Source organism: Oncorhynchus tshawytscha, unplaced genomic scaffold (assembly GCF_018296145.1).
Source record: "Oncorhynchus tshawytscha isolate Ot180627B unplaced genomic scaffold, Otsh_v2.0 Un_contig_1219_pilon_pilon, whole genome shotgun sequence".
Taxonomy (NCBI): Eukaryota; Metazoa; Chordata; class Actinopteri; order Salmoniformes; family Salmonidae; genus Oncorhynchus; species Oncorhynchus tshawytscha.
In genome coordinates this window covers 54,722-81,133 of record NW_024609530.1, presented here as the reverse complement: position 1 = coordinate 81,133, position 26,412 = coordinate 54,722, and the positions used below count along the sequence as shown (strand labels likewise).

Below are 26,412 nucleotides of genomic sequence, written 5' to 3'. Positions count from 1 at the left end.
ATAGAGAGAGATGTCCTACATGTCAGATAGAGAGAGAGATGTCCTACATGTCAGATAGAGAGAGAGAGATGTCCTACATGTCAGATAGAGAGAGAGAGATGTCCTACATGTCAGATAGAGAGAGATGTCCTACATGTCAGATAGAGATGTCCTACATGTCAGATAGAGAGAGAGATGTCCTACATGTCAGATAGAGAGAGAGATGTCCTACATGTCAGATAGAGAGAGAGATGTCCTACATGTCAGATAGAGAGAGAGAGACCTGTGTGATCACTCTGTAACTTCTCAGTGAGATCATGGTCATTCATGCACCTCAGGATCCTCAGTGTGATCTTCACAGCTCTCTCAGGGTCGTATATCTTCATCATCAGATCCACTGTGACCTGTCTGTCAGTGTTCTCCAGCTGGCTCTTTGGCATGGGAGGAAAGCCAAGCAACTTGCCACTATTCAGGTAGTTTTGAAATGTCTTCAGCTCGTTTATGTTCAGCTCCTCCAGAGAGTTCAGCAGCCAAGCTGGAAAAGATAGAGAGAGAGATGTCCTACATGTCAGATAGAGAGAGAGAGATGTCCTACATGTCAGATAGAGAGAGAGAGATGTCCTACATGTCAGATAGAGAGAGAGAGATGTCCTACATGTCAGATAGAGAGAGAGATGTCCTACATGTCAGATAGAGAGAGAGATAGATGTCCTACATGTCAGATAGAGAGAGAGAGATGTCCTACATGTCAGATAGAGAGAGAGAGATGTCCTACATGTCAGATAGAGAGAGAGAGAGATGTCCTACATGTCAGATAGAGAGAGAGAGAGATGTCCTACATGTCAGATAGAGAGAGAGAGAGATGTCTTACATGTCAGATATATTCATGCATTGTTCAGCCTCCAGGCTTCTTTTTCTTATATCAGTATTGAATGTAGTGTCAATAAGCTTGTCCCCTACAAATATTACTCTTACTAACTGACTCTTCTGTTGATTGGTTAGAATGTAGGTAGCTCAAGAAGAGATGTACAGCCATGATTTGTAAGAACCAACGCTGGAGAAGAGAAGCAGGTACGGGGAGTTGAACATTAAATAAGGAACAGACGCCCCCAGAACCCGGTATGCAACGACAAACTAACGTTATTCCTGAAGCAGGGAACAGATATTTGGAACAGACAGATATAGGGGAGGATATGGCACAGGTGATGGAGTCCAGGTGAGTCCAATAATCGCTGATGCGCGTGACGGGGGAAGGCAGGTGTGTGTAATGATGGTGGCAGAAGTGCATAATGCTGGGCAGCCTGGTGCCTTCGAGGGCCAGAGAGGGGGAGCAGGCATGTGTAATGATGGTGGCAGAAGTGCGTAATGCTGGGGAGCCTGGTGCCTTCGAGGGCCAGAGAGGGGGAGCGGGAGCAGGCGTGACATGATTAGACAGTGCAATCTGTAATATCTTGTAATATCTTACCTATGTCTACTGAGCCATTGTACTGTTGATTTGATGTATTATATGGAATGAATGATTGCTTTCTGTTTAATCTCAATGAGATCACCTGGATTCACACAATAAATAAGAGGGTCTGCTGAATGTTATTATGGAGTCAGTTGAATGTTCTTTCTGGTTAGACCTACACTGAACTGTGATGGTGATGTATAGATTGATAGCCAGAATGTACATGTTACCTCTAGTGTGATCTCTCTGTAACTTCTCTGCCAGATCATCCAGATCCATCTCCCTCAGGATCTTCAGTGTGTTCCTCACAGCTCCCTCAGGGTTGTATCTCTTCACCATCTGATCCACTGTGTTCTGTCTATCAGTGTTCTCCAGCTGACTCTCTGGGATGGGAGGAAGGCCAAGCAGCTGGACCGTAGTCAGGTAAAACTGAAATGTCGTCAGCTGTTCTTCAGTGAGCTCCTCCAGACCGGTCAGCAACAGAGCTGGAACATCCAACATGAAGGATCTCTAAAATAACAAAGATGATAAGAGAATAGAAATACTGACTACTGATATAAAGAACATGAACATCACCACACACAACGTGGTACAGGAATATACTCATCCAACATGGAGGATCTCTAAAATAACAAAGATGATAAGATATAAGAGAATAGAAATACTGACTACTGATATAAAGAACATGAACATCACCACACACAATGTGGTACAGGAATATTCTCCGATGTTTTGGTGTGTTGAAATTAACTGACTATGACAGTGAGTACAGGTGGTGTAACATATGAGGGTAGAACTGACTATGACAGTGAGTACAGGTGATGTAACATATGAGGGTAGAACTGTAGAACTGACTATGACAGTGAGTACAGGTGATGTAACGTGAGGGTAGAACTGACTATGACAGTGAGTACAGGTGATGTAACATATGAGGGTAGAACTGTAGAACTGACTATGACAGTGAGTACAGGTGATGTAACATATGAGGGTAGAACTGACTATGACAGTGAGTACAGGTGATGTAACATATGAGGGTAGAACTGTAGAACTGACTATGACAGTGAGTACAGGTGATGTAACATATGAGGGTAGAACTCTAGAACTGACTATGACAGTGAGTACAGGTGTTAACATATGAGGGTAGAACTGAGAACTGACTATGACAGTGAGTACAGGTGTTTTGTAACATATGAGGGTAGAACTGACTATGACAGTGAGTACAGGTGATGTAACATATGAGGGTACAACTGTAGAACTGACTATGACAGTGAGTACAGGTGATGTAACATATGAGGGTGAGGGTAGAACTGTAAAACTGATGTAACTATGACAGACAGTGAGTACAGGTGATGTAACATATGAGGGTAGAACTGTAGAACTGACTATGACAGTGAGTACAGGTGATGTAACATAGGGTGAACTGACTGACAGTGAGTACAGGTGATGTAACTGACTATGACTATGACAGTGAGTACAGGTGTTTTAACATGAGGCTAGAACTGACTATGACAGTGAGTACAGGTGATGAGGCTAACATGACAGGAGTACAGGTGAAACATGAGGCTAGAACTGATGACAGTGAGTACAGGTGATGTAACATGAGGGTAGAACTGACTATGACAGTGAGTACAGGTGATGTAACATATGAGGGTAGAACTGTAGAACTGACTATGACAGTGAGTACAGGTGATGTAACATATGAGGGTAGAACTGACTGACAGTGAGTACAGGTGATGTAACATGAGGGTAGAACTGTAGAACTGACTATGACAGTGAGTACAGGTGTTTTAACATGAGGCTAGAACTGACTATGACAGTGAGTACAGGTGTTTTAACATGAGGCTAGAACTGACTATGACAGTGAGTACAGGTAATGTAACATGAGGGTAGAACTGACTATGACAGTGAGTACAGGTGATGTAACATGAGGGTAGAACTGACTATGACAGTGAGTACAGGTGATGTAACATATGAGGGTAGAACTGTAGAACTGACTATGACAGTGAGTACAGGTGATGTAACATATGAGGGTAGAACTGACTTTTTCTTTTCTTTTTCTCATTGCCTTATGCTCCTTCCTCCTTCTCCATTTATCACTGTCTGAGTCTCTCCACCATGTTGTTGCTGTGGTAGATACAGGTATAGAAGTGAAGAGAGGTAACGGTATTTGTTTTATTACATTATCAATTATTCATTTAAATCATGTTGTCTTTTGTTTGAAGGAACGTTTGACACATTTTCTTAACAGTGTTACCTCTAGTGTGATCTCTCTCTAACTTCTCTGCCAGATCATCTCGGTCCATCTCCCTCAGGATCCTCCCCGTGTTCCTCACAGCTCCCTCAGGGCCGTAACTCTCCACCATCTGATCCACTGTGTCCTGTCTGTCAGTGTTCTCCAGCTGTCTCTCTGGGATGAGAGGAAAGCCAAATATCCTGCCACTAGTCAGGTAAGACTGAAATTTCTTCAGCTGATCTTCAGTGAGCTCTTGCAGACTGGTCAGCAGTAGAACTGGAAAGAGAGAAACAGGGAAACAGAGGGGAAGACAGGAGGGGGATAGAGAGTCAGTTAGGGTCCTTTTCTACAGTCCTACTTCTCTGATCTCTAACTTCTCTGCCAGATTATTCTGGTTCATCTTCCAGATTAGGAAGCTCAGGAAGAGATATACAGTGCCTTGCGAAAGTATTCGGCCCCCTTGAACTTTGCGACCTTTTGCCACATTTCAGGCTTCAAACATAAAGATATAAAACTGTATTTTTTTGTGAAGAATCAACAACAAGTGGGACACAATCATGAAGTGGAACGACATTTATTGGATATTTCAAACTTTTTAACAAATCAAAAACTGAAAAATTGGGCGTGCAAAATTATTCAGCCCCTTTACTTTCAGTGCAACAAACTCTCTCCAGAAGTTCAGTGAGGATCTCTGAATGATCTAATGTTGACCTAAATGACTAATGATGATAAATACAATCCACCTGTGTGTAATCAAGTCTCCGTATAAATGCACCTACACTGTGATAGTCTCAGAGGTCTGTTAAAAGCGCAGAGAGCATCATGAAGAACAAGGAACACACCAGGCAGGTCCGAGATACTGTTGTGAAGAAGTTTAAAGCCGGATTTGGATACAAAAAGATTTCCCAAGCTTTAAACATCCCAAGGAGCACTGTGCAAGCGATAATATTGAAATGGAAGGAGTATCATACCACTGCAAATCTACCAAGACCTGGTCGTCCCTCTAAACTTTCAGCTCATACAAGGAGAAGACTGATCAGAGATGCAGCCAAGAGGCCCATGATCACTCTGGATGAACTGCAGAGATCTACAGCTGAGGTGGGAGACTCTGTCCATAGGACAACAATCAGTCGTATATTGCACAAATCTGGCCTTTATGGAAGAGTGGCAAGAAGAAAGCCATTTCTTAAAGATATCCATAAAAAGTGTTGTTTAAAGTTTGCCACAAGCCACCTGGGAGACACACCAAACATGTGGAAGAAGGTGCTCTGGTCAGATGAAACCAAAATTGAACTTTTTGGCAACAATGCAAAACGTTATGTTTGGCGTAAAAGCAACACAGCTCATCACCCTGAACACACTATCCCCACTGTCAAACATGGTGGTGGCAGCATCATGGTTTGGGCCTGCTTTTCTTCAGCAGGGACAGGGAAGATGGTTAAAATTGATGGGAAGATGGATGGAGCCAAATACAGGACCATTCTGGAAGAAAACCTGATGGAGTCTGCAAAAGACCTGAGACTGGGACGGAGATTTGTCTTCCAACAAGACAATGATCCAAAACATAAAGCAAAATCTACAATGGAATGGTTCAAAAATAAACATATCCAGGTGTTAGAATGGCCAAGTCAAAGTCCAGACCTGAATCCAATCGAGAATCTGTGGAAAGAACTGAAAACTGCTGTTCACAAATGCTCTCCATCCAACCTCACTGAGCTCGAGCTGTTTTGCAAGGAGGAATGGGAAAAAATGTCAGTCTCTCGATGTGCAAAACTGATAGAGACATACCCCAAGCGACTTACAGCTGTAATCGCAGCAAAAGGTGGCGCTACAAAGTATTAACTTAAGGGGGCTGAATAATTTTGCACGCCCAAGTTTTCAGTTTTTGATTTGTTAAAAAAGTTTGAAATATCCAATAAATGTCGTTCCACTTCATGATTGTGTCCCACTTGTTGTTGATTCTTCACAAAAAAATACAGTTTTATATCTTTATGTTTGAAGCCTGAAATGTGGCAAAAGGTCGCAAAGTTCAAGGGGGCCGAATACTTTAGCAAGGCACTGTGTAGTCATGATTTAAACTCGGACAAAACAGAGATGCTTGTTCTAGGTCCCAAGAAACAAAGAGATCTTCTGTTGAATCTGACAATTAATCTTAATGGTTGTCCAGTCGTCTCAAATAAAACTGTGAAGGACCTCGGCGTTACTCTGGACCCTGATCTCTCTTTTGAAGAACATATCAAGACCATTTCAAGGACAGCTTTTTTCCATCTACGTAACATTGCAAAAATCAGAAACTTTCTGTCCAAAAATGATGCAGAAAAATTCATCCATGCTTTTGTCACTTCTAGGTTAGACTACTGCAATGCTCTACTTTCCGGCTACCCGGATAAAGCACTAAATAAACTTCAGTTGGTGCTAAATACGGCTGCTAGAATCCTGACTAGAACCCAAAAATTTGATCATATTACTCCAGTGCTAGCCTCTCTACACTGGCTTCCTGTCAAAGCAAGGGCTGATTTCAAGGTTTTACTGCTAACCTACAAAGCATTACATGGGCTTGCTCCTACCTATCGCTCTGATTTGGTCCTGCCGTACATACCTACACGTACGCTACGGTCACAAGACGCAGGCCTCCTAATTGTCCCTAGAATTTCTAAGCAAACAGCTGGAGGCAGGGCTTTCTCCTATAGAGCTCCATTTTTATGGAACGGTCTGCCTACCCATGTCAGAGACGCAAACTCGGCCTCAACCTTTAAGTCTTTACTGAAGACTCATCTCTTCAGTAGGTCATATGATTGAGTGTAGTCTGGCCCAGGAGTGTGAAGGTGAACGGAAAGGCTCTGGAGCAACGAACCGTCCTTGCTGTCTCTGCCTGGCCGGTTCCCCTCTTTCCACTGGGATTCTCTGCCTCTAACCCTATTACAGGGGCTGAGTCACTGGCTTACTGGAGCTCTCTCATGCCGTCCCTGGAAGGGGTGCGTCACCTGAGTGGGTTGATTCACTGATGTGGTCATCCTGTCTGGGTTGGCGCCCCCCCTTGGGTTGTGCCATGGCGGAGATCTTTGTGGGCTATACTCGGCCCTGTCTCAGGATGGTAAGTTGGTGGTTGAAGATATCCCTCTAGTGGTGTGGGGGCTGTGCTTTGGCAAAGTGGGTGGGGTTATATCCTTCCCATTTGGCCCTGTCTGGGGGTGTCCTCGGATGGGTCCACAGTGTCTCCTGACCCCTCCTGTCTCAGCCTCCAGTATTTATGCTGCAGTAGTTTATGTGTCGGGGGGCTAGGGTCAGTTTGCTATATCTGGAGTACTTCTACTGTCCTATTCGGTGTCCTGTGTGAATCTAAGTGTGCGTTCTCTAATTCTCTCCTTCTCTCTTTCTTTCTCTCTCTCGGAGGACCTGAGCCCTAGGACCATGCCCCAGGATTACCTGACATGATGACTCCTTGCTGTCCCCAGTCCACCTGGCCGTGCTGCTGCTCCAGTTTCAACTGACCTGAGCCCTAGGACCATGCCCCAGGATTACCTGACATGATGACTCCTTGCTGTCCCCAGTCCACCTGACTGTGCTGCTGCTCCAGTTTCAACTGTTCTGCCTTCTTATTATTCGAACATGCTGGTCATTTATGAACATTTGAACATCTTGGCCATGTTCTGTTATAATCTCCACCCGGCACAGCCAGAAGAGGACTGGCCACCCCACATAGCCTGGTTCCTCTCTAGGTTTCTTCCTAGGTTTCAGCCTTTCTAGGGAGTTTTTCCTAGCCACCGTGCTTCTACACCTGCATTGCTTGCTGTTTGGGGTTTTAGGCTGGGTTTCTGTACAGCACTTTGAGATATCAGCTGATGTACGAAGGGCTATATAAATAAATTTGATTTGATTTTGTGAAATCTTCCCTACTGTATTGGTGACTGTATGTATGTAATGTAATGAATGTTGGATTGTTGTTTAATCATCATGGGGTCACCTGGATACATCATGAATAAACATTATAAAAGAGGGGTCACCTGGATACATCATGAATAAACATTATAAAAGAGGGGTCTGCTGAATGTTATTATGAAGTCAGTAGAATGTTATTTCTGGTTAGACCTACACTGAACTGTGATGGTGATGTATAGATTGATGTACATTATTGTTATGTTACCTCTAGTGTGATCTCTCTGTAACTTCTCTGCTACATCATCTCGGTCCATACCCCTCAGGATCCCCAGTGTGATCCTCACAGCTCCCTCAGGGCCGTATCTCTTCACCATCTGATCCACTGTGTTCTGTCTGTCAGTGTTCTCCAGCTGACTCTCTGGGATGGGAGGAAAGCCTAACATCCTGCCAATAATCAGGTAAGACTGGAATCTCCTCAACTCATCTGAGTTCATCTCATCCAGAGTGGTCAGTAGCAGAGCTGGAATATCCAATGTTTTCTAAAACAACAAAGATAACAACAGTGAGGAAGGAATATAAAACCTGACAACTGAAATAAAATAAAGAACATGAATATATTAATATTGTTAAGACGTACTAGAATATTTCTACTGGTCTCTCAATATCACATATCATCATGAAATACATTACATTAGGAACTTTAACACACACACACACACACACACACATGCACACATGCACACACGCACACACGCACACACGCACACATGCACACACGCACACACACACACACACATGCACACACACACGCACACATGCACACACACTTACCTAGTAACCTACCTACCTACCTTTCCCACATTCAGCATCTCCAGCCTAGAGATCACAGTCTCCAGACTACGACACTTCTCTCCAGACGGGGTCAACCTGGACACAGGAAACAGTCACACACTGTTCTGTTCCCCTACTACACCACCACATGCTGTGGTCACTACACTGTTCTGTTCCCCTACTACACCACCACATGCTGTGGTCACTACACTGTTCTGTTCCCCTACAGCACCACTACATGCTGTGGTCACTACACTGTTCTGTTCCCCTACACCACCATCACATGCTGTGGTCACTACACTGTTCTGTTCCCCTACACCACCACTACATGCTGTGGTCTCTACACTGTTCTGTTCCCCTACACCACCACTACATGATGTGGTCACTACACTGTTCTGTTCCCCTACACCACCACTACATGCTGTGGTCTCTACACTGTTCTGTTCCCCTACACCACCACTACATGATGTGGTCACTACACTGTTCTGTTCCCCTACAGCACCACCACCACATGCTGTGGTCACTACACTGTTCTGTTCCCCTACAGCACCACCACATGCTGTGGTAACTACACTGTTCTGTTCCCCTACACCACCACCACATGGTGTGATCACTACACTGTTCTGTTCCCCTACACCACCACCACATACTGTGGTCACTACACTGTTCTGTTCCCCTACACCACCATCACATGGTGTGGTCACTACACTGTTCTGTTCCCTACACCACCATCACATGCTGTGGGCACTACACTGTTCTGTTCCCTACACCACCACCACATGCTGTGGTCACTACACTGTTCTGTTCCCCTACACCACCACCACATGCTGTGGTCACTACACTGTTCTGTTCCCCTACACCACCACCACATGCTGTGGTCACTACACTGTTCTGTTCCCCTACACCACATGCTGTGGTCACTACACTGTTCTGTTCCCCTACACCACCACCACATGCTGTGGTCACTACACTGTTCTGTTCCCCTACACCACCACCACATGCTGTGGTCACTACACTGTTCTAAATTAATTTCACTCAGTTCATGAAAATAATGTTTTACAATCTGATAGAGTTAAACGGGAAAACCATCACTTTTATAGTTTCTCTCCAGCACCATACCAGTAGAGTGATATGTTACCAGTGACTACATAGTTTTAATATCTGACTAATATAATCAATGTCCGCTCACGTTCCAGAAGAGGTGCTGGGGAGTTTGTCCCTCTTTGTCCCTGCAGACATCTTTTCCCTCTCAGAAGCAGCTACCCCCTCCTATGCACACGCACACAGCCAACCAAAGGAACAAATACAAAAATTAACTAAATAAACTCAAAAGTCAAGAAATATTTTAGTGACAACTGATATTATTTTCTAATTACAGTAACAGTCAAAATGTATCCCACAGCATCCCACAGCTGTGTATCCCACAGCACCAACTCATTTAAGGGTTTTTCATTATTTGTACTATTTTCAACATTGTAGAATAATAGAAGACATCAAAACTATTAAAAACACATATGGAATATTCTTGTAACCAAAATAGTGTTATTTAACAAATCAAAATATATTTTAAATTATTCAAAGTAGCCACCCTTTGCCTTGATGACAGTTTTGCACACACTCGGCATTCTCTCAACCAGCTTCACCTGGAATGCTTTTCCAACTGTCTTGAAGGAGTTCCCACATGCTGAGCACTGGTTGGCTGCATTTCCTTCACTCTGCGGTCCAACTCATCCCAAACCATCTCAATTGGCTTGAGGGCAGATGATTGTGGAGGCCAGGGCATCTGATGCAGAGCTCCATCGCACTCTTTATTTGTCAAATGGCCCTTACACAGCCTGGAGGTGTGCTGGGTCATTGTCTTGTTGAATAACAAATTATAGTCCCACTAAGTGCAAACCAGATGGGATGGCGTATCACTGCAGAATGCTGTGGTAGCCATGATGGTTAAGTGTGCCTTCAATTCTAAATAAGTCACTGACAGTGTCACCAGCAAAGCACCCCCAAACCATCACACCTGCTCCTCCATTCTTCACGTGGGAACCACACATGCGGAGATCATCCGTTCACCCACACCGCGTCTCAAAAAGACACGGCGATTGGAACCAACAATCTCAAACTTGGACTCCTCAGACCAAAGAACAGATTTCCACCATTCTAATGTGCATTGCTCGTGTTTCTTGGCCCAAGCAAGTCTCTTCTTCTTATTGGTATCCTTTAGTAGTGGTTTCTTTGCAGCAGTTCAACCATGAAGGCCTGATTCACGCAGTCTCCTCTGAACAGCTGATGTTGAGATGTGTCTGTTACTTGAACTCTGTAAAGTATTTACTTGGGCTGCAATCTGAGGTGCAGTTAATTGCCGATTTCTGAGGCTGGTAACTCTAATGAAATTGTCCTCTGTTGCAGAGGTATCTCTGGGTCTTCCTTTCCTGTGGTGGTCCTCATGAGAGGCAGTTTCATCATAGCGCTTGATGGTTTTTGTGACTGCACTTGAAGAAACTTTCAAAATTCTTGTTTATGGATTGACTGACCTTCATGTCTTAAAGTAATGATGGACTGTCATTTCTCTTTGCTTATTTGAGCTGTTCTTGCCATAATATGGACTTGGTCTTGTACCAAATAGGGCTATATTCTGTATACCACCCCTACCTTGTCACAACACAACTGACGGCACAACAGTTAATTAAAATGCATTCCAGGTGACTACCTCATGATGCTGGTTGAGAGAATGCCAAGAGTGTGCAAAGCTGTCATCAAGGTAAAGGGTGGCTACTTTGAAGAATGTCAAATATAACATATATTTTGAATTGTTTAACAGTATTTGGTTACTACATGATTCCATATGTGTTATTTCATAGTTTTGATGTCTTCACTATTATTCTACAATCTTGAAAATAGTAAAAATAAAGAAAAACACTTAAATTAGTAGGTGTCAACTTTTGACTGGTACTGTACATATTAAAAACTGCAACAGTGATTGAATTACCATTGAGGTGGGGGGCAGAATGGACGCCTGTTGAGGGGGGTGGGTTGAAATGTCCATAAGGGGAGCAGCAGGTACATGCAGTTCGGATGCTGGAATTATTTTGGAGTGAACCAACATGTCAAGTTTTTTAGATGAAACAGATGAAAATGTCATGACTGGATGTGTTCATGCTAATTACATAAAAATGTAATACATTTTTATTAGAATTAATTATTATATATTTTTTACTCGATACAGCCCAAATGTCATGGTGTAATTCACACTCTGTTTGCACGTGTACACACGTGTACACACGTGTACACACGTGTACACACACACACACACACACACACACACACACACACACACACACACACACACACACACACCCACACACACACACACCAACTTCTTGGGAATAATGTAATATAATATGTTGTAGTAGAGTAGTGTGTAATAATGTGTTGTATTGTAGATGTGTTGTGGTAGAGTAGTATGTAATAATGTGTTGTATTGTAGATGTGTTGTGGTAGAGTAGTGTGTAATAATGTGTTGTAGTAGAGTAGTGTGTAATAATGTGTTGTGGTAGAGTAGTGTGTAATAATGTGTTGTATTGTAGATATGTTGTGGTAGAGTAGTGTGTAATAATGTATTGTAGATGTGTTGTGGTAGAGTAGTGTGTAATAATGTGTTGTGTTGTAGATATGTTGTGGTAGAGTAGTGTGTAATAATGTGTTGTATTGTAGATATGTTGTGGTAGAGTAGTGTGTAATAATGTGTTGTATTGTAGATATGTTGTGGTAGAGTAGTGTGTAATAATGTGTTGTGGTAGAGTAGTGTGTAATAATGTGTTGTGGTAGAGTAGTGTGTAATAATGTGTTGTATTGTAGATGTGTTGTAGTAGAGTAGTGGGTAATAATGTGTTGTATTGTAGATATGTTGTGGTAGAGTAGTGTGTAATAATGTGTTGTAGATTTGTTGTGGTAGAGTAGTGTGTAATAATGTGTTGTATTGTAGATATGTTGTAGTAGAGTAGTGTGTAATAATGTGTTGTGTTGTAGATATGTTGTGGTAGAGTAGTGTGTAATAATGTGTTGTATTGTAGATATGTTGTAGTAGAGTAGTGTGTAATAATGTATTGTAGATATGTTGTAGTAGAGTAGTGTGTAATAATGTGTTGTAGATATGTTGTGGTAGAGTAGTGTGTAATAATGTGTTGTATTGTAGATATGTTGTAGTAGAGTAGTGTGTAATAATGTATTGTAGATATGTTGTGGTAGAGTAGTGTGGAATAATGTGTTGTATTGTAGATGTGTTGTGGTAGAGTAGTGTGTAATAATGTATTGTAGATATGTTGTGGTAGAGTAGTGTGTAATAATGTGTTGTATTGTAGATATGTTGTAGTAGAGTAGTGTGTAATAATGTGTTGTATTGTAGATATGTTGTAGTAGAGTAGTGTGTAATAATGTGTTGTATTGTAGATATGTTGTGGTAGAGTAGTGTGTAATAATGTGTTGTAGATATGTTGTAGTAGAGTAGTGTGTAATAATGTGTTGTATTGTAGATGTGTTGTAGTAGAGTAGTGTGTAATAATGTATTGTAGATGTGTTGTGGTAGAGTAGTGTGTAATAATGTATTGTAGATATGTTGTGGTAGAGTAGTGTGTAATAATGTGTTGTATTGTAGATATGTTGTAGTAGAGTAGTGTGTAATAATGTGTTGTATTGTAGATATGTTGTAGTAGAGTAGTGTGTAATAATGTGTTGTAGAGTTGTAGTGTTGTGGTAGAGTATGTTGTAATAATGTGTATTGTAGATATGTGTGTAATAATGTGTTGTGGTAGTAGAGTAGTGTGTAATAATGTGTTGTGGTAGAGTAGTGTGTAATAATGTGTTGTGGTAGAGTAGTGTGTAATAATGTGTTGTATTGTAGATATGTTGTAGTAGAGTGTGTTAGAAACAAGGTCCCTTGGCATTGTGTCCATTTCAAGCTTTCAACAACAATAAAACTGCCATCTAAATACTGTTTCTCAGCCTAGTTTCCTATTTAGTTCTCTTTATATGTACAGGCACAGAGCTTCCAGATGGCTCCAGCCTAAGGACTTTCAGTGCATGTACACCTGGGGAGATTAGAACCCCAAAGAAAAGATCCTAAAGGTCATTTCAGATTCAGGTTTATCATGACAGCCTCTTTATGAAAGGCCTTTACTTATGGCTAAACAGCTTCTACACAGCTTATTAATTAATGATGTGGGCATACCCAGGATTTACATGCAGGACGGTTGATCTACACATGGAGGGAAAACTTACGGAGTTTTGATGGAGCGGGCAAGCGTCTTTGCGATGGTGAATTTGAAACAGATAATGGTCAGGGCTAACCGGACCCTTTATCTGTAAGAAATAGTCAACATTTTGAATTATAACGTGTGTTAAAATGTATGTACTAAACATCTAGTGTTTCCCTTTTCTGCAGGGCCGGTCTCGTGGGAGTCTGAAAAAACATTATTTGTCCTTGTTTTAACATATTCACGCCTAAAAATGTATAAATAATAAAACGATGCACCGGAATATGTAGCGTGTGGGTGGAGGTTCCCGGGGGAGTTGTCAGGGGCGTTTAAATTCTCTGTCGTTAGATAATATTAACATTTAGCTAAAGCTGTGCTAACATAGTGTTAAAGTATGCTCCACTAGACTCGCTCTGCGTACGTGTCCCTAACTAGAGAAAGTACTGAATGAGTGCACAGGGCCGTGGTGGGATTGTTTCGGGAGATATCCTGTATGCAACACCCTGTATATTTGGTTTAGAGAACAAAGGCAGTGAATTCAAACAACAGGAGGGGATGTGGAGACATTCTGTCTACAACCAGGGTGGGGGGCACCGGGCTCTGCTTAGAGATATCAATGTTTAACCCCGGGGTGGGGGGCACCGGGCTCTGCTTAGAGATATCAATGTTTAACCCCGGGGTGGGGGCACCGGGCTCTGATTAGAGATATCAATGTTTAACCCCGGGGTGGGGGCACCGGGCTCTGCTTAGAGATATCAATGTTTAACCCCGGGGTGGGGGGCACCGGGCGCTGATTAGAGATATCAATGTTTAACCCCGGGGTGGGGGCACCGGGCTCTGCTTAGAGATATCAATGTTTAACCCCGGGGTGGGGGCACCGGGCTCTGATTAGAGATATCAATGTTTAACCCCGGGGTGGGGGCACCGGGCTCTGCTTAGAGATATCAATGTTTAACCCCGGGGTGGGGGCACCGGGCTCTGCTTAGAGATATCAATGTTTAACCCCGGGGTGGGGGCACCGGGCTCTGATTAGAGATATCAATGTTTAACCCCGGGGTGGGGGGCACCGGGCGCTGATTAGAGATATCAATGTTTAACCCCGGGGTGGGGGCACCGGGCGCTGATTAGAGATATCAATGTTTAACCCCGGGGTGGGGGCACCGGGCTCTGATTAGAGATATCAATGTTTAACCCGGGGTGGGGGCACCGGGCTCTGATTAGAGATATCAATGTTTAACCCCGGGGTGGGGGGCACCGGGCGCTGATTAGAGATATCAATGTTTAACCCACGGGGTGGGGGGGGCACCGGGCGCTGATTAGAGATATCAATGTTTAACCCCGGGGGGGGCACCGGGCGCTGATTAGAGATATCAATGTTTAACCCTGGGGTGGGGGCACCGGGCTCTGATTAGAGATATCAATGTTTAACCCCGGGGTGGGGGCACCGGGCTCTGATTAGAGATATCAATGTTTAACCCGGGGTGGGGGCACCGGGCGCTGATTAGAGATATCAATGTTTAACCCCGGGGTGGGGGCACCGGGCTCTGATTAGAGATATCAATGTTTAACCCCGGGGTGGGGGGCACCGGGCGCTGATTAGAGATATCAATGTTTAACCCTGGGGTGGGGGCACCGGGCTCTGATTAGAGATATCAATGTTTAACCCCGGGGTGGGGGCACCGGGCTCTGATTAGAGATATCAATGTTTAACCCCGGGGGTGGGGGCACCGGGCTCTGATTAGAGATATCAATGTTTAACCCCGGGGTGGGGGCACCGGGCTCTGATTAGAGATATCAATGTTTAACCCCGGGGTGGGGGCACCGGGCGCTGATTAGAGATATCAATGTTTAACCCCGGGGTGGGGGCACCGGGCTCTGATTAGAGATATCAATGTTTAACCCCGGGGTGGGGGCACCGGGCTCTGATTAGAGATATCAATGTTTAACCCCGGGGTGGGGGCACCGGGCTCTGATTAGAGATATCAATGTTTAACCCCGGGGTGGGGGCACCGGGCTCTGATTAGAGATATCAATGTTTAACCCCGGGGTGGGGGCACCGGGCTCTGATTAGAGATATCAATGTTTAACCCCGGGGTGGGGGCACCGGGCTCTGATTAGAGATATCAATGTTTAACCCCGGGGTGGGGGCACCGGGCTCTGATTAGAGATATCAATGTTTAACCCCGGGGTGGGGGCACCGGGCTCTGATTAGAGATATCAATGTTTAACCCCGGGGGGGGGGCACCGGGATTAGAGGGGGGGGCACCGGGCTCTGATTAGAGATATCAATGTTTAACCCCGGGGTGGGGGCACCGGGCTCTGATTAGAGATATCAATGTTTAACCCCGGGGGGGGCACCGGGCTGGGGGCACCGGGCTCTGATTAGAGATATCAATGTTTAACCCCGGGGTGGGGGCACCGGGCTCTGATTAGAGATATCAATGTTTAACCCCGGGGTGGGGGGCACCGGGCTCTGATTAGAGATATCAATGTTTAACCCCGGGGTGGGGGCACCGGGCTCTGATTAGAGATATCAATGTTTAACCCCGGGGTGGGGGCACCGGGCTCTGATTAGAGATATCAATGTTTAACCCCGGGGTGGGGGCACCGGGCTCTGATTAGAGATATCAATGTTTAACCCCGGGGTGGGGGCACCGGCTCTGATTAGAGATATCAATGTTTAACCCCGGGGTGGGGGCACCGGGCTCTGATTAGAGATATCAATGTTTAACCCCGGGGTGGGGGCACCGGGCTCTGATTAGAGATATCAATGTTTAACCCCGGGGTGGGGGCACCGGGCTCTGATTAGAGATATCAATGTTTAACCCCGGGGTGGGGGCACCGGGCTCTGATTAGAGATATCAATGTTTAACCCCGGGGTGGGGGCACCGGGCTCTGATTAGAGATATCAATGTTTAACCCCGGGGTGGGGGCACCGGGCTCTGATTAGAGATATCAATGTTTAACCCCGGGGTGGGGGGCACCGGGCTCTGATTAGAGATATCAATGTTTAACCCCGGGGTGGGGGCACCGGGCTCTGATTAGAGATATCAATGTTTAACCCCGGGGTGGGGGCACCGGGCTCTGATTAGAGATATCAATGTTTAACCCCGGGGTGGGGGCACCGGGCTCTGATTAGAGATATCAATGTTTAACCCCGGGGTGGGGGCACCGGGCTCTGATTAGAGATATCAATGTTTAACCCCGGGGTGGGGGCACCGGGCTCTGATTAGAGATATCAATGTTTAACCCCGGGGTGGGGGCACCGGGCTCTGATTAGAGATATCAATGTTTAACCCCGGGGTGGGGGCACCGGGCTCTGATTAGAGATATCAATGTTTAACCCCGGGGTGGGGGCACCGGGCTCTGATTAGAGATATCAATGTTTAACCCCGGGGTGGGGGCACCGGGCTCTGATTAGAGATATCAATGTTTAACCCCGGGGATGGGGGCACCGGGCTCTGATTAGAGATATCAATGTTTAACCCCGGGGTGGGGGCACCGGGCTCTGATTAGAGATATCAATGTTTAACCCCGGGGTGGGGGCACCGGGCTCTGATTAGAGATATCAATGTTTAACCCCGGGGTGGGGGCACCGGGCTCTGATTAGAGATATCAATGTTTAACCCCGGGGTGGGGGCACCGGGCTCTGATTAGAGATATCAATGTTTAACCCCGGGGTGGGGGCACCGGGCTCTGATTAGAGATATCAATGTTTAACCCCGGGGTGGGGGCACCGGGCTCTGATTAGAGATATCAATGTTTAACCCCGGGGTGGGGGCACCGGGCTCTGATTAGAGATATCAATGTTTAACCCCGGGGTGGGGGCACCGGGCTCTGATTAGAGATATCAATGTTTAACCCCGGGGTGGGGGCACCGGGCTCTGATTAGAGATATCAATGTTTAACCCCGGGGTGGGGGCACCGGGCTCTGATTAGAGATATCAATGTTTAACCCCGGGGTGGGGGCACCGGGCTCTGATTAGAGATATCAATGTTTAACCCCGGGGTGGGGGCACCGGGCTCTGATTAGAGATATCAATGTTTAACCCCGGGGTGGGGGCACCGGGCGCTGATTAGAGATATCAATGTTTAACCCCGGGGTGGGGGGGGGCACCGGGCTCTGATTAGAGATATCAATGTTTAACCCCGGGGTGGGGGCACCGGGCTCTGATTAGAGATATCAATGTTTAACCCCGGGGGGGGGGGCACCGGGCTCTGATTAGAGATATCAATGTTTAACCCCGGGGTGGGGGCACCGGGCTCTGATTAGAGATATCAATGTTTAACCCCGGGGTGGGGGCACCGGGCTCTGATTAGAGATATCAATGTTTAACCCCGGGGTGGGGGCACCGGGCTCTGATTAGAGATATCAATGTTTAACCCCGGGGTGGGGGCACCGGGCTCTGATTAGAGATATCAATGTTTAACCCCGGGGTGGGGGCACCGGGCTCTGATTAGAGATATCAATGTTTAACCCCGGGGTGGGGGCACCGGGCTCTGATTAGAGATATCAATGTTTAACCCCGGGGTGGGGGCACCGGGCTCTGATTAGAGATATCAATGTTTAACCCCGGGGAGATATCAATGGGGGCACCGGGCTCTGATTAGAGATATCAATGTTTAACCCCGGGGTGGGGGCACCGGGCTCTGATTAGAGATATCAATGTTTAACCCCGGGGTGGGGGCACCGGGCTCTGATTAGAGATATCAATGTTTAACCCCGGGGTGGGGGCACCGGGCTCTGATTAGAGATATCAATGTTTAACCCCGGGGTGGGGGCACCGGGCTCTGATTAGAGATATCAATGTTTAACCCCGGGGTGGGGGCACCGGGCTCTGATTAGAGATATCAATGTTTAACCCCGGGGTGGGGGCACCGGGCTCTGATTAGAGATATCAATGTTTAACCCCGGGGTGGGGGCACCGGGCTCTGATTAGAGATATCAATGTTTAACCCCGGGGTGGGGGCACCGGGCTCTGATTAGAGATATCAATGTTTAACCCCGGGGTGGGGGCACCGGGCTCTGATTAGAGATATCAATGTTTAACCCCGGGGTGGGGGCACCGGGCTCTGATTAGAGATATCAATGTTTAACCCCGGGGTGGGGGCACCGGGCTCTGATTAGAGATATCAATGTTTAACCCCGGGGGGGGCACCGGGCTCTGATTAGAGATATCAATGTTTAACCCCGGGGTGGGGGCACCGGGCTCTGATTAGAGATATCAATGTTTAACCCCGGGGTGGGGGCACCGGGCTCTGATTAGAGATATCAATGTTTAACCCCGGGGTGGGGGCACCGGGCTCTGATTAGAGATATCAATGTTTAACCCCGGGGTGGGGGCACCGGGCTCTGATTAGAGATATCAATGTTTAACCCCGGGGTGGGGGCACCGGGCTCTGATTAGAGATATCAATGTTTAACCCCACCGGGGTGGGGGCACCGGGCTCTGATTAGAGATATCAATGTTTAACCCCGGGGTGGGGGCACCGGGCTCTGATTAGAGATATCAATGTTTAACCCCGGGTGGGGGCACCGGGCTCTGATTAGAGATATCAATGTTTAACCCCGGGGTGGGGGCACCGGGCTCTGATTAGAGATATCAATGTTTAACCCCGGGGTGGGGGCACCGGGCTCTGATTAGAGATATCAATGTTTAACCCCGGGGTGGGGGCACCGGGCTCTGATTAGAGATATCAATGTTTAACCCCGGGGTGGGGGGGGGCACCGGGCTCTGATTAGAGATATCAATGTTTAACCCCGGGTGGGGGCACCGGGCTCTGATTAGAGATATCAATGTTTAACCCCGGGGTGGGGGCACCGGGCTCTGATTAGAGATATCAATGTTTAACCCCGGGGTGGGGGCACCGGGCTCTGATTAGAGATATCAATGTTTAACCCCGGGGTGGGGGCACCGGGCTCTGATTAGAGATATCAATGTTTAACCCCGGGGTGGGGGCACCGGGCTCTGATTAGAGATATCAATGTTTAACCCCGGGGTGGGGGCACCGGGCTCTGATTAGAGATATCAATGTTTAACCCCGGGGTGGGGGCACCGGGCTCTGATTAGAGATATCAATGTTTAACCCCGGGGTGGGGGCACCGGGCTCTGATTAGAGATATCAATGTTTAACCCCGGGGTGGGGGCACCGGGCTCTGATTAGAGATATCAATGTTTAACCCCGGGGTGGGGGCACCGGGCTCTGATTAGAGATATCAATGTTTAACCCCGGGGTGGGGGCACCGGGCTCTGATTAGAGATATCAATGTTTAACCCCGGGGTGGGGGCACCGGGCTCTGATTAGAGATATCAATGTTTAACCCCGGGGTGGGGGCACCGGGCTCTGATTAGAGATATCAATGTTTAACCCCGGGGTGGGGGCACCGGGCTCTGATTAGAGATATCAATGTTTAACCCCGGGGTGGGGGCACCGGGCTCTGATTAGAGATATCAATGTTTAACCCCGGGGTGGGGGCACCGGGCTCTGATTAGAGATATCAATGTTTAACCCCGGGGTGGGGGCACCGGGCTCTGATTAGAGATATCAATGTTTAACCCCGGGGTGGGGGCACCGGGCTCTGATTAGAGATATCAATGTTTAACCCCGGGGTGGGGGCACCGGGCTCTGATTAGAGATATCAATGTTTAACCCGGGGTGGGGGCACCGGGCTCTGATTAGAGATATCACCGGGCTCTGATTAGAGATATCAATGTTTAACCCCGGGGTGGGGGCACCGGGCTCTGATTAGAGATATCAATGTTTAACCCCGGGGTGGGGGCACCGGGCTCTGATTAGAGATATCAATGTTTAACCCCGGGGTGGGGGCACCGGGCTCTGATTAGAGATATCAATGTTTAACCCCGGGGTGGGGGCACCGGGCTCTGATTAGAGATATCAATGTTTAACCCTGGGGTGGGGGCACCGGGCTCTGATTAGAGATATCAATGTTTAACCCCGGGGTGGGGGCACCGGGCTCTGATTAGAGATATCAATGTTTAACCCCGGGGTGGGGGCACCGGGCTCTGATTAGAGATATCAATGTTTAACCCCGGGGTGGGGGCACCGGGCTCTGATTAGAGATATCAATGTTTAACCCCGGGGTGGGGGCACCGGGCTCTGATTAGAGATATCAATGTTTAACCCCGGGGTGGGGGCACCGGGCTCTGATTAGAGATATCAATGTTTAACCCCGGGGTGGGGGCACCGGGCTCTGATTAGAGATATCAATGTTTAACCCCGGGGTGGGGGCACCGGGCTCTGATTAGAGATATCAATGTTTAACCCCGGGGTGGGGGCACCGGGCTCTGATTAGAGATATCAATGTTTAACCCCGGGGTGGGGGCACCGGGCTCTGATTAGAGATATCAATGTTTAACCCCGGGGTGGGGGCACCGGGCTCTGATTAGAGATATCAATGTTTAACCCCGGGGTGGGGGGCACCGGGCTCTGATTAGAGATATCAATGTTTAACCCCGGGGTGGGGGCACCGGGCTCTGATTAGAGATATCAATGTTTAACCCCGGGGTGGGGGCACCGGGCTCTGATTAGAGATATCAATGTTTAACCCCGGGGTGGGGGCACCGGGCTCTGATTAGAGATATCAATGTTTAACCCCGGGGTGGGGGCACCGGGCTCTGATTAGAGATATCAATGTTTAACCCCGGGGTGGGGGGCACCGGGCTCTGATTAGAGATATCAATGTTTAACCCCGGGGTGGGGGCACCGGGCTCTGATTAGAGATATCAATGTTTAACCCCGGGGATGGGGGCACCGGGCTCTGATTAGAGATATCAATGTTTAACCCCGGGGTGGGGGCACCGGGCTCTGATTAGAGATATCAATGTTTAACCCCGGGGTGGGGGCACCGGGCTCTGATTAGAGATATCAATGTTTAACCCCGGGGTGGGGGCACCGGGCTCTGATTAGAGATATCAATGTTTAACCCCGGGGTGGGGGCACCGGGCGCTGATTAGAGATATCAATGTTTAACCCCGGGGTGGGGGCACCGGGCTCTGATTAGAGATATCAATGTTTAACCCCGGGGTGGGGGCACCGGGCGCTGATTAGAGATATCAATGTTTAACCCCGGGGTGGGGGCACCGGGCGCTGATTAGAGATATCAATGTTTAACCCCGGCGTGGGGGGCACCGGGCGCAGATTAGAGATATCAATGTTTAACCCCGGGGTGGGGGCACCGGGCGCTAATTAGAGATATCAATGTTTAACCCCGGGGTGGGGGCACCGGGCGCTGATTAGAGATATCAAAGTTTACCCCGGGGTGGGGGCACCGGGCGCTGATTAGAGATATCAATGTTTAACCCCGGGGTGGGGGCACCGGGCGCTGATTAGAGATATCAATGTTTAACCCCGGGGTGGGGGCACCGGGCTCTGATTAGAGATATCAATGTTTAACCCCGGGGTGGGGGCACCGGGCGCTGATTAGAGATATCAATGTTTAACCCCGGGGTGGGGGCACCGGGCGCTGATTAGAGATATCAATGTTTAACCCCGGGGTGGGGGCACCGGGCGCAGATTAGAGATATCAATGTTTAACCCCGGGGTGGGAGCACCGGGCGCTGATTAGAGATATCAAAGTTTACCCCGGTGTGGGGGCACCGGGCGCTGATTAGAGATATCAATGTTTAACCCCGGTGTGGGGGCACCGGGCGCTGATTAGAGATATCAATGTTTAACCCCGGGGTGGGGGCACCGGGCGCTGATTAGAGATATCAATGTTTAACCCCGGTGTGGGGGCACCGGGTGCTGATTAGAGATATCAATGTTTAACCCCGGGGTGGGGGGCACCGGGCTCTGATTAGAGATATCAATGTTTAACCCCGGGGTGGGGGCACCGGGCGCAGATTAGAGATATCAATGTTTAACCCCGGGGTGGGGGCACCGGGCGCTGATTAGAGATATCAATGTTTAACCCCGGGGTGGGGGCACCGCGCGCTGATTAGAGATATCAATGTTTAACCCCGGGGTGGGGGCACCGGGCGCTGATTAGAGATATCAATGTTTAACCCCGGGGTGGGGGCACCGGGCGCTGATTAGAGATATCAATGTTTAACCCCGGGGTGGGGGCACCGGGCTCTGATTAGAGATATCAATGTTTAACCCCGGGGTGGGGGCACCGGGCGCTGATTAGAGATATCAATGTTTAACCCCGGGGTGGGGGCACCGGGCGCTGATTAGAGATATCAATGTTTAACCCCGGGGCGGTCGGCAGATATCTGGACATGCCGTATGCATGATAGTGCACACCTTGGTTTCAAACGATCCCCCTCCAGATAGAATGGGGCTACATGCTTGGGCCCCTGTTGAACACACCCCCCTCCCCTTTGTTTTTGAAACACACACACACACACACACTCCTGCTGTCCCCGTCACACGCACACTCACGCACGCACCCTGATTTTTCGTGTCTTTTTTCTTCGTGACAGACCGGGGTGTTGTGGTAGAGTAGTGTGTAATAATGTATTGTAGATGTGTTGTGGTAGAGTAGTGTATAATAATGTGTTGTAGATATGTTGTGGTAGAGTAGTGTATAATAATGTGTTGTATTGTAGATGTGTTGTAGTAGAATAGTGTGTAATAATGTATTGTAGATATGATGTGGTAGAGTAGTGTATAATAATGTGTTGTATTGTAGATATGTTGTGGTAGAGTAGTGTGTAATAATGTGTTGTGGTAGAGTAGTGTGTAATAATGTGTTGTGGTAGAGTAGTGTGTAATAATGTGTTGTGGTAGAGTAGTGTGTAATAATGTATTGTATTGTAGATGTGTTGTGGTAGAGTAGTGTGAAATAATGTATTGTAGATATGTTGTAGTAGAGTAGTGTGTAATAATGTGTTGTGTGAAGTACTGTTTTATTGTATATAATTGTGTATTAGTGATTGGACCCCAAGAAGAGTAGCTGCTGCCTTGACAGGAACTAATGTGGATCAAGAACAAATACAAATTCTACCTGTTGTATCTAACAGATATTTCTGAGGTGTGTATTAGTTCTGAATATCTTTGAATATTCTAATAAAAATAATGTACATTTAAAAAATAAAACGTTTTGAATAATAACTCAATGTTTTAAATACATAACATTCTTGACATTGTACTTTAGCTCATTACTTAACTTTAGTGAGGTGCACATGAATAAAGAGATTTAGAAAATAAAGATTCTTACCTTGCTAATAACAGAAGTTAACCTTGTTGTTCTCAGAGTCTATGTTGGACTGGTGAACTTCTGCTTTTACTGTCAATGAGAACAGAGTGACTGTCAACAATGCTTTGATGAAACAGGAGACACAGGTCTGTATGTCTCAAATGGCACCTCCTACATAGTTCACTAATGTTTCCTTATGTCCTCTGGTCAAAAATAGTGTACTACAAAGTGAATAGGGTGCCATTTATAATAGAATAGGGTGCCATTTATAATATAATTGTGTGCCATTTATAATAGAATAGGGTGCCATTTATAAGAGAATAGGGTGCCATTTATAAGAGAATAGGGTGCCATTTATAATAGAATAGGGTGTCATTTTTAATAGAATAGGGTGCCATTTATAAGGGAATAGGGTGCCATTTATAATAGAATAGGGTGCCATTTATAATGGAATAGGGTGCCATTTATAATAGAATAGGGTGCCATTTATAATAGAATAGGGTGCCGTTTATAATAGAATAGGGTGCCATTTAATATAGAATAGGGTGCCATTTATAATAGAAAAGGGGGTCATTTTTAATAGAATAGGGTGCCATTTATAATGGAATAGGGTGCCATTTATAATAGAATAGGGTGCCGTTTATAATAGAATAGGGTGCCATTTATAATAGAATAGGGTGCCATTTATAATAGAATAGGGTGCCGTTTATAATAGAATAGGGTGCCATTTAATACAGAATAGGGTGCCATTTATAATAGAATAGTGTGTCATTTTTAATAGAATAGCGTGCCATTTATAAGGGAATAGGGTGCCATTTATAATAGAATAGGGTGTCATTTTTAATAGAATAGGGTGCCATTTATAAGGGAATAGGGTGCCATTTATAATAGAATAGGGTGCCATTTATAATAGAATAGGGTGCCGTTTATAATAGAATAGGGTGCCATTTAATACAGAATAGGGTGCCATTTATAATAGAATAGTGTGTCATTTTTAATAGAATAGCGTGCCATTTATAAGGGAATAGGGTGCCATTTATAATAGAATAGGGTGTCATTTTTAATAGAATAGGGTGCCATTTATAAGGGAATAGGGTGCCATTTATAATAGAATAGGGTGCCATTTATAATGGAATAGGGTGCCATTTATAATGGAATAGGGTGCCATTTATAATAGAATAGGGTGCCATTTAATATAGAATAGGGTGCCATTTATAATAGAATATGGTGCCATTTATAATAGAATAGGGTGCCGTTTATAATAGAATAGGGTGCCATTTATAATATAATAGGGTGCCATTTATAATAGAATAGGGTGCCGTTTATAAGAGAATAGGGTGCCATTTAATATAGAATAGGGTGCCATTTATAATAGAATATGGTGCCATTTATAAGATAATAGGGTGCCATTTATAAGAGAATAGGGTGCCGTTTATAAGGGAATAGGGTGCCATTTATAAGAGAATAGGGTGCCGTTTAAAGGGAATAGGGTGCCATTTATAAGAGAATAGGGTGCCATTTATAAAGAAATAGGGTGCCAGTTATAAGAGAATAGGGTGCCATTTATAAGAGAATAGGGTGCCATTTATAAGAGAATATGGTGCCATTTATAAGGGAATAGGGTGCCATTTATAAGATAATAGGGTGCCATTTATAATAGAATAGAGTGCCATTTATAATAGAATAGGGTGCCATTTATAAGGGAATAGGGTGCCATTTAAAGGGAATAGGGTGCAATTTATAAGGGAATAGGGTGCCATTTATAAGGGAATAGGGTGCCATTTATAAGGGAATAGGGTGCCATTTATAAGATAATAGGGTGCCATTTATAATAGAATAGGGTGCCATTTATAAGAGAATAGGTTGCCATTTATAATAGAATAGGGTGCCATTTATAAGGGAATAGGGTGCCATTTATAAGGGAATAGGGTGCCATTTATAAGGGAATAGGGTGCCATTTATGAAGCAAAATACAAGAACTGCACACACACATCTTTATCTCTCACTATTCTGTACTAACCTTAGAGAACTGTCTCTTGTGTTTCTATACTGATACAGATCATCCTTGTCTGTTCAAGTCATCAGACTGTGTGAAACCACAGTATGTGACACATCCTAAGAGAGAATACAGTAGACGGCACACGTTATCACGCATTAGACTGAGTGTTTATATATAACCAGATAGTGCATCTGTTTCTTTGAAGCTGTCATGATGATTGTTGTGTAGGGACCTCGTTGAACTGGGAAATGTGTTTGAACATTTCAAAGAGTATCTCCCCCACCCCTGTTGTAGTGAGCTTAGTGACCACCGGCTGTTGTCTATGAAACAGGAATGCCTGTCAGGACATCCTGGCGGGAAGTTCTCACGCCTTTCACAAGATAGCTTCAAAGGAACTGATGCACTGTCATGATGATTGTTGTGTAGGGACCTCGTTGAACTGGGAAATGTGTTTCAACATTTCAAAGAGTATCTCCCCCACCCCTGTTGTAGTGAGCTTAGGGCTGTTGTCTATGAAACAGAAATGTCCGGGGTTTATTGGACAGCCCAGCCGCATTATAAATAAGCGCTGAACCCCACAAGCGACTAAACAAGAAATAGATTAAAATAAACCCCCCTAAAATAAACCCCCTA

General features: G+C 45.9%; 1 protein-coding gene across 1 annotated transcript; it reads right to left on the bottom strand.

The window, feature by feature from the left end:
* Window positions 1-242: 242 nt before the first annotated feature.
* On the bottom strand, window positions 243-23,889 carry LOC112238822. Its single transcript, XM_042315738.1, has 10 exons — window positions 23,802-23,889; window positions 13,644-13,724; window positions 11,356-11,444; window positions 9,562-9,641; window positions 8,393-8,468; window positions 7,807-8,080; window positions 3,684-3,938; window positions 3,471-3,553; window positions 1,660-1,939; window positions 243-514 (listed from the first exon to the last, which is right to left on the bottom strand). The coding sequence occupies exons 3-10, from the start codon at window positions 11,410-11,412 to the stop codon at window positions 243-245; spliced, it is 1,377 nt and encodes a 458-aa protein (XP_042171672.1). The 5' UTR covers window positions 11,413-11,444; window positions 13,644-13,724; window positions 23,802-23,889.
* Window positions 23,890-26,412: the final 2,523 nt, after the last annotated feature.

Coding starts and splice junctions, on each gene's coding strand:
- LOC112238822 (XM_042315738.1), bottom strand. CDS start 11,412: ATGGACATTTCAACCCACCCCCCTCAACAGGCGTCCATTCTGCCCCCC. Junction 8,469..9,561: donor CCCAGCACCTCTTCTGGAAC/GTGAGCGGACAT, acceptor TCCTGTGTCCAG/GTTGACCCCGTCTGGAGAGA. Junction 3,939..7,806: donor ACAGAGAGATCACACTAGAG/GTAACATAACAA, acceptor CTCTCTTTCCAG/TTCTACTGCTGACCAGTCTG.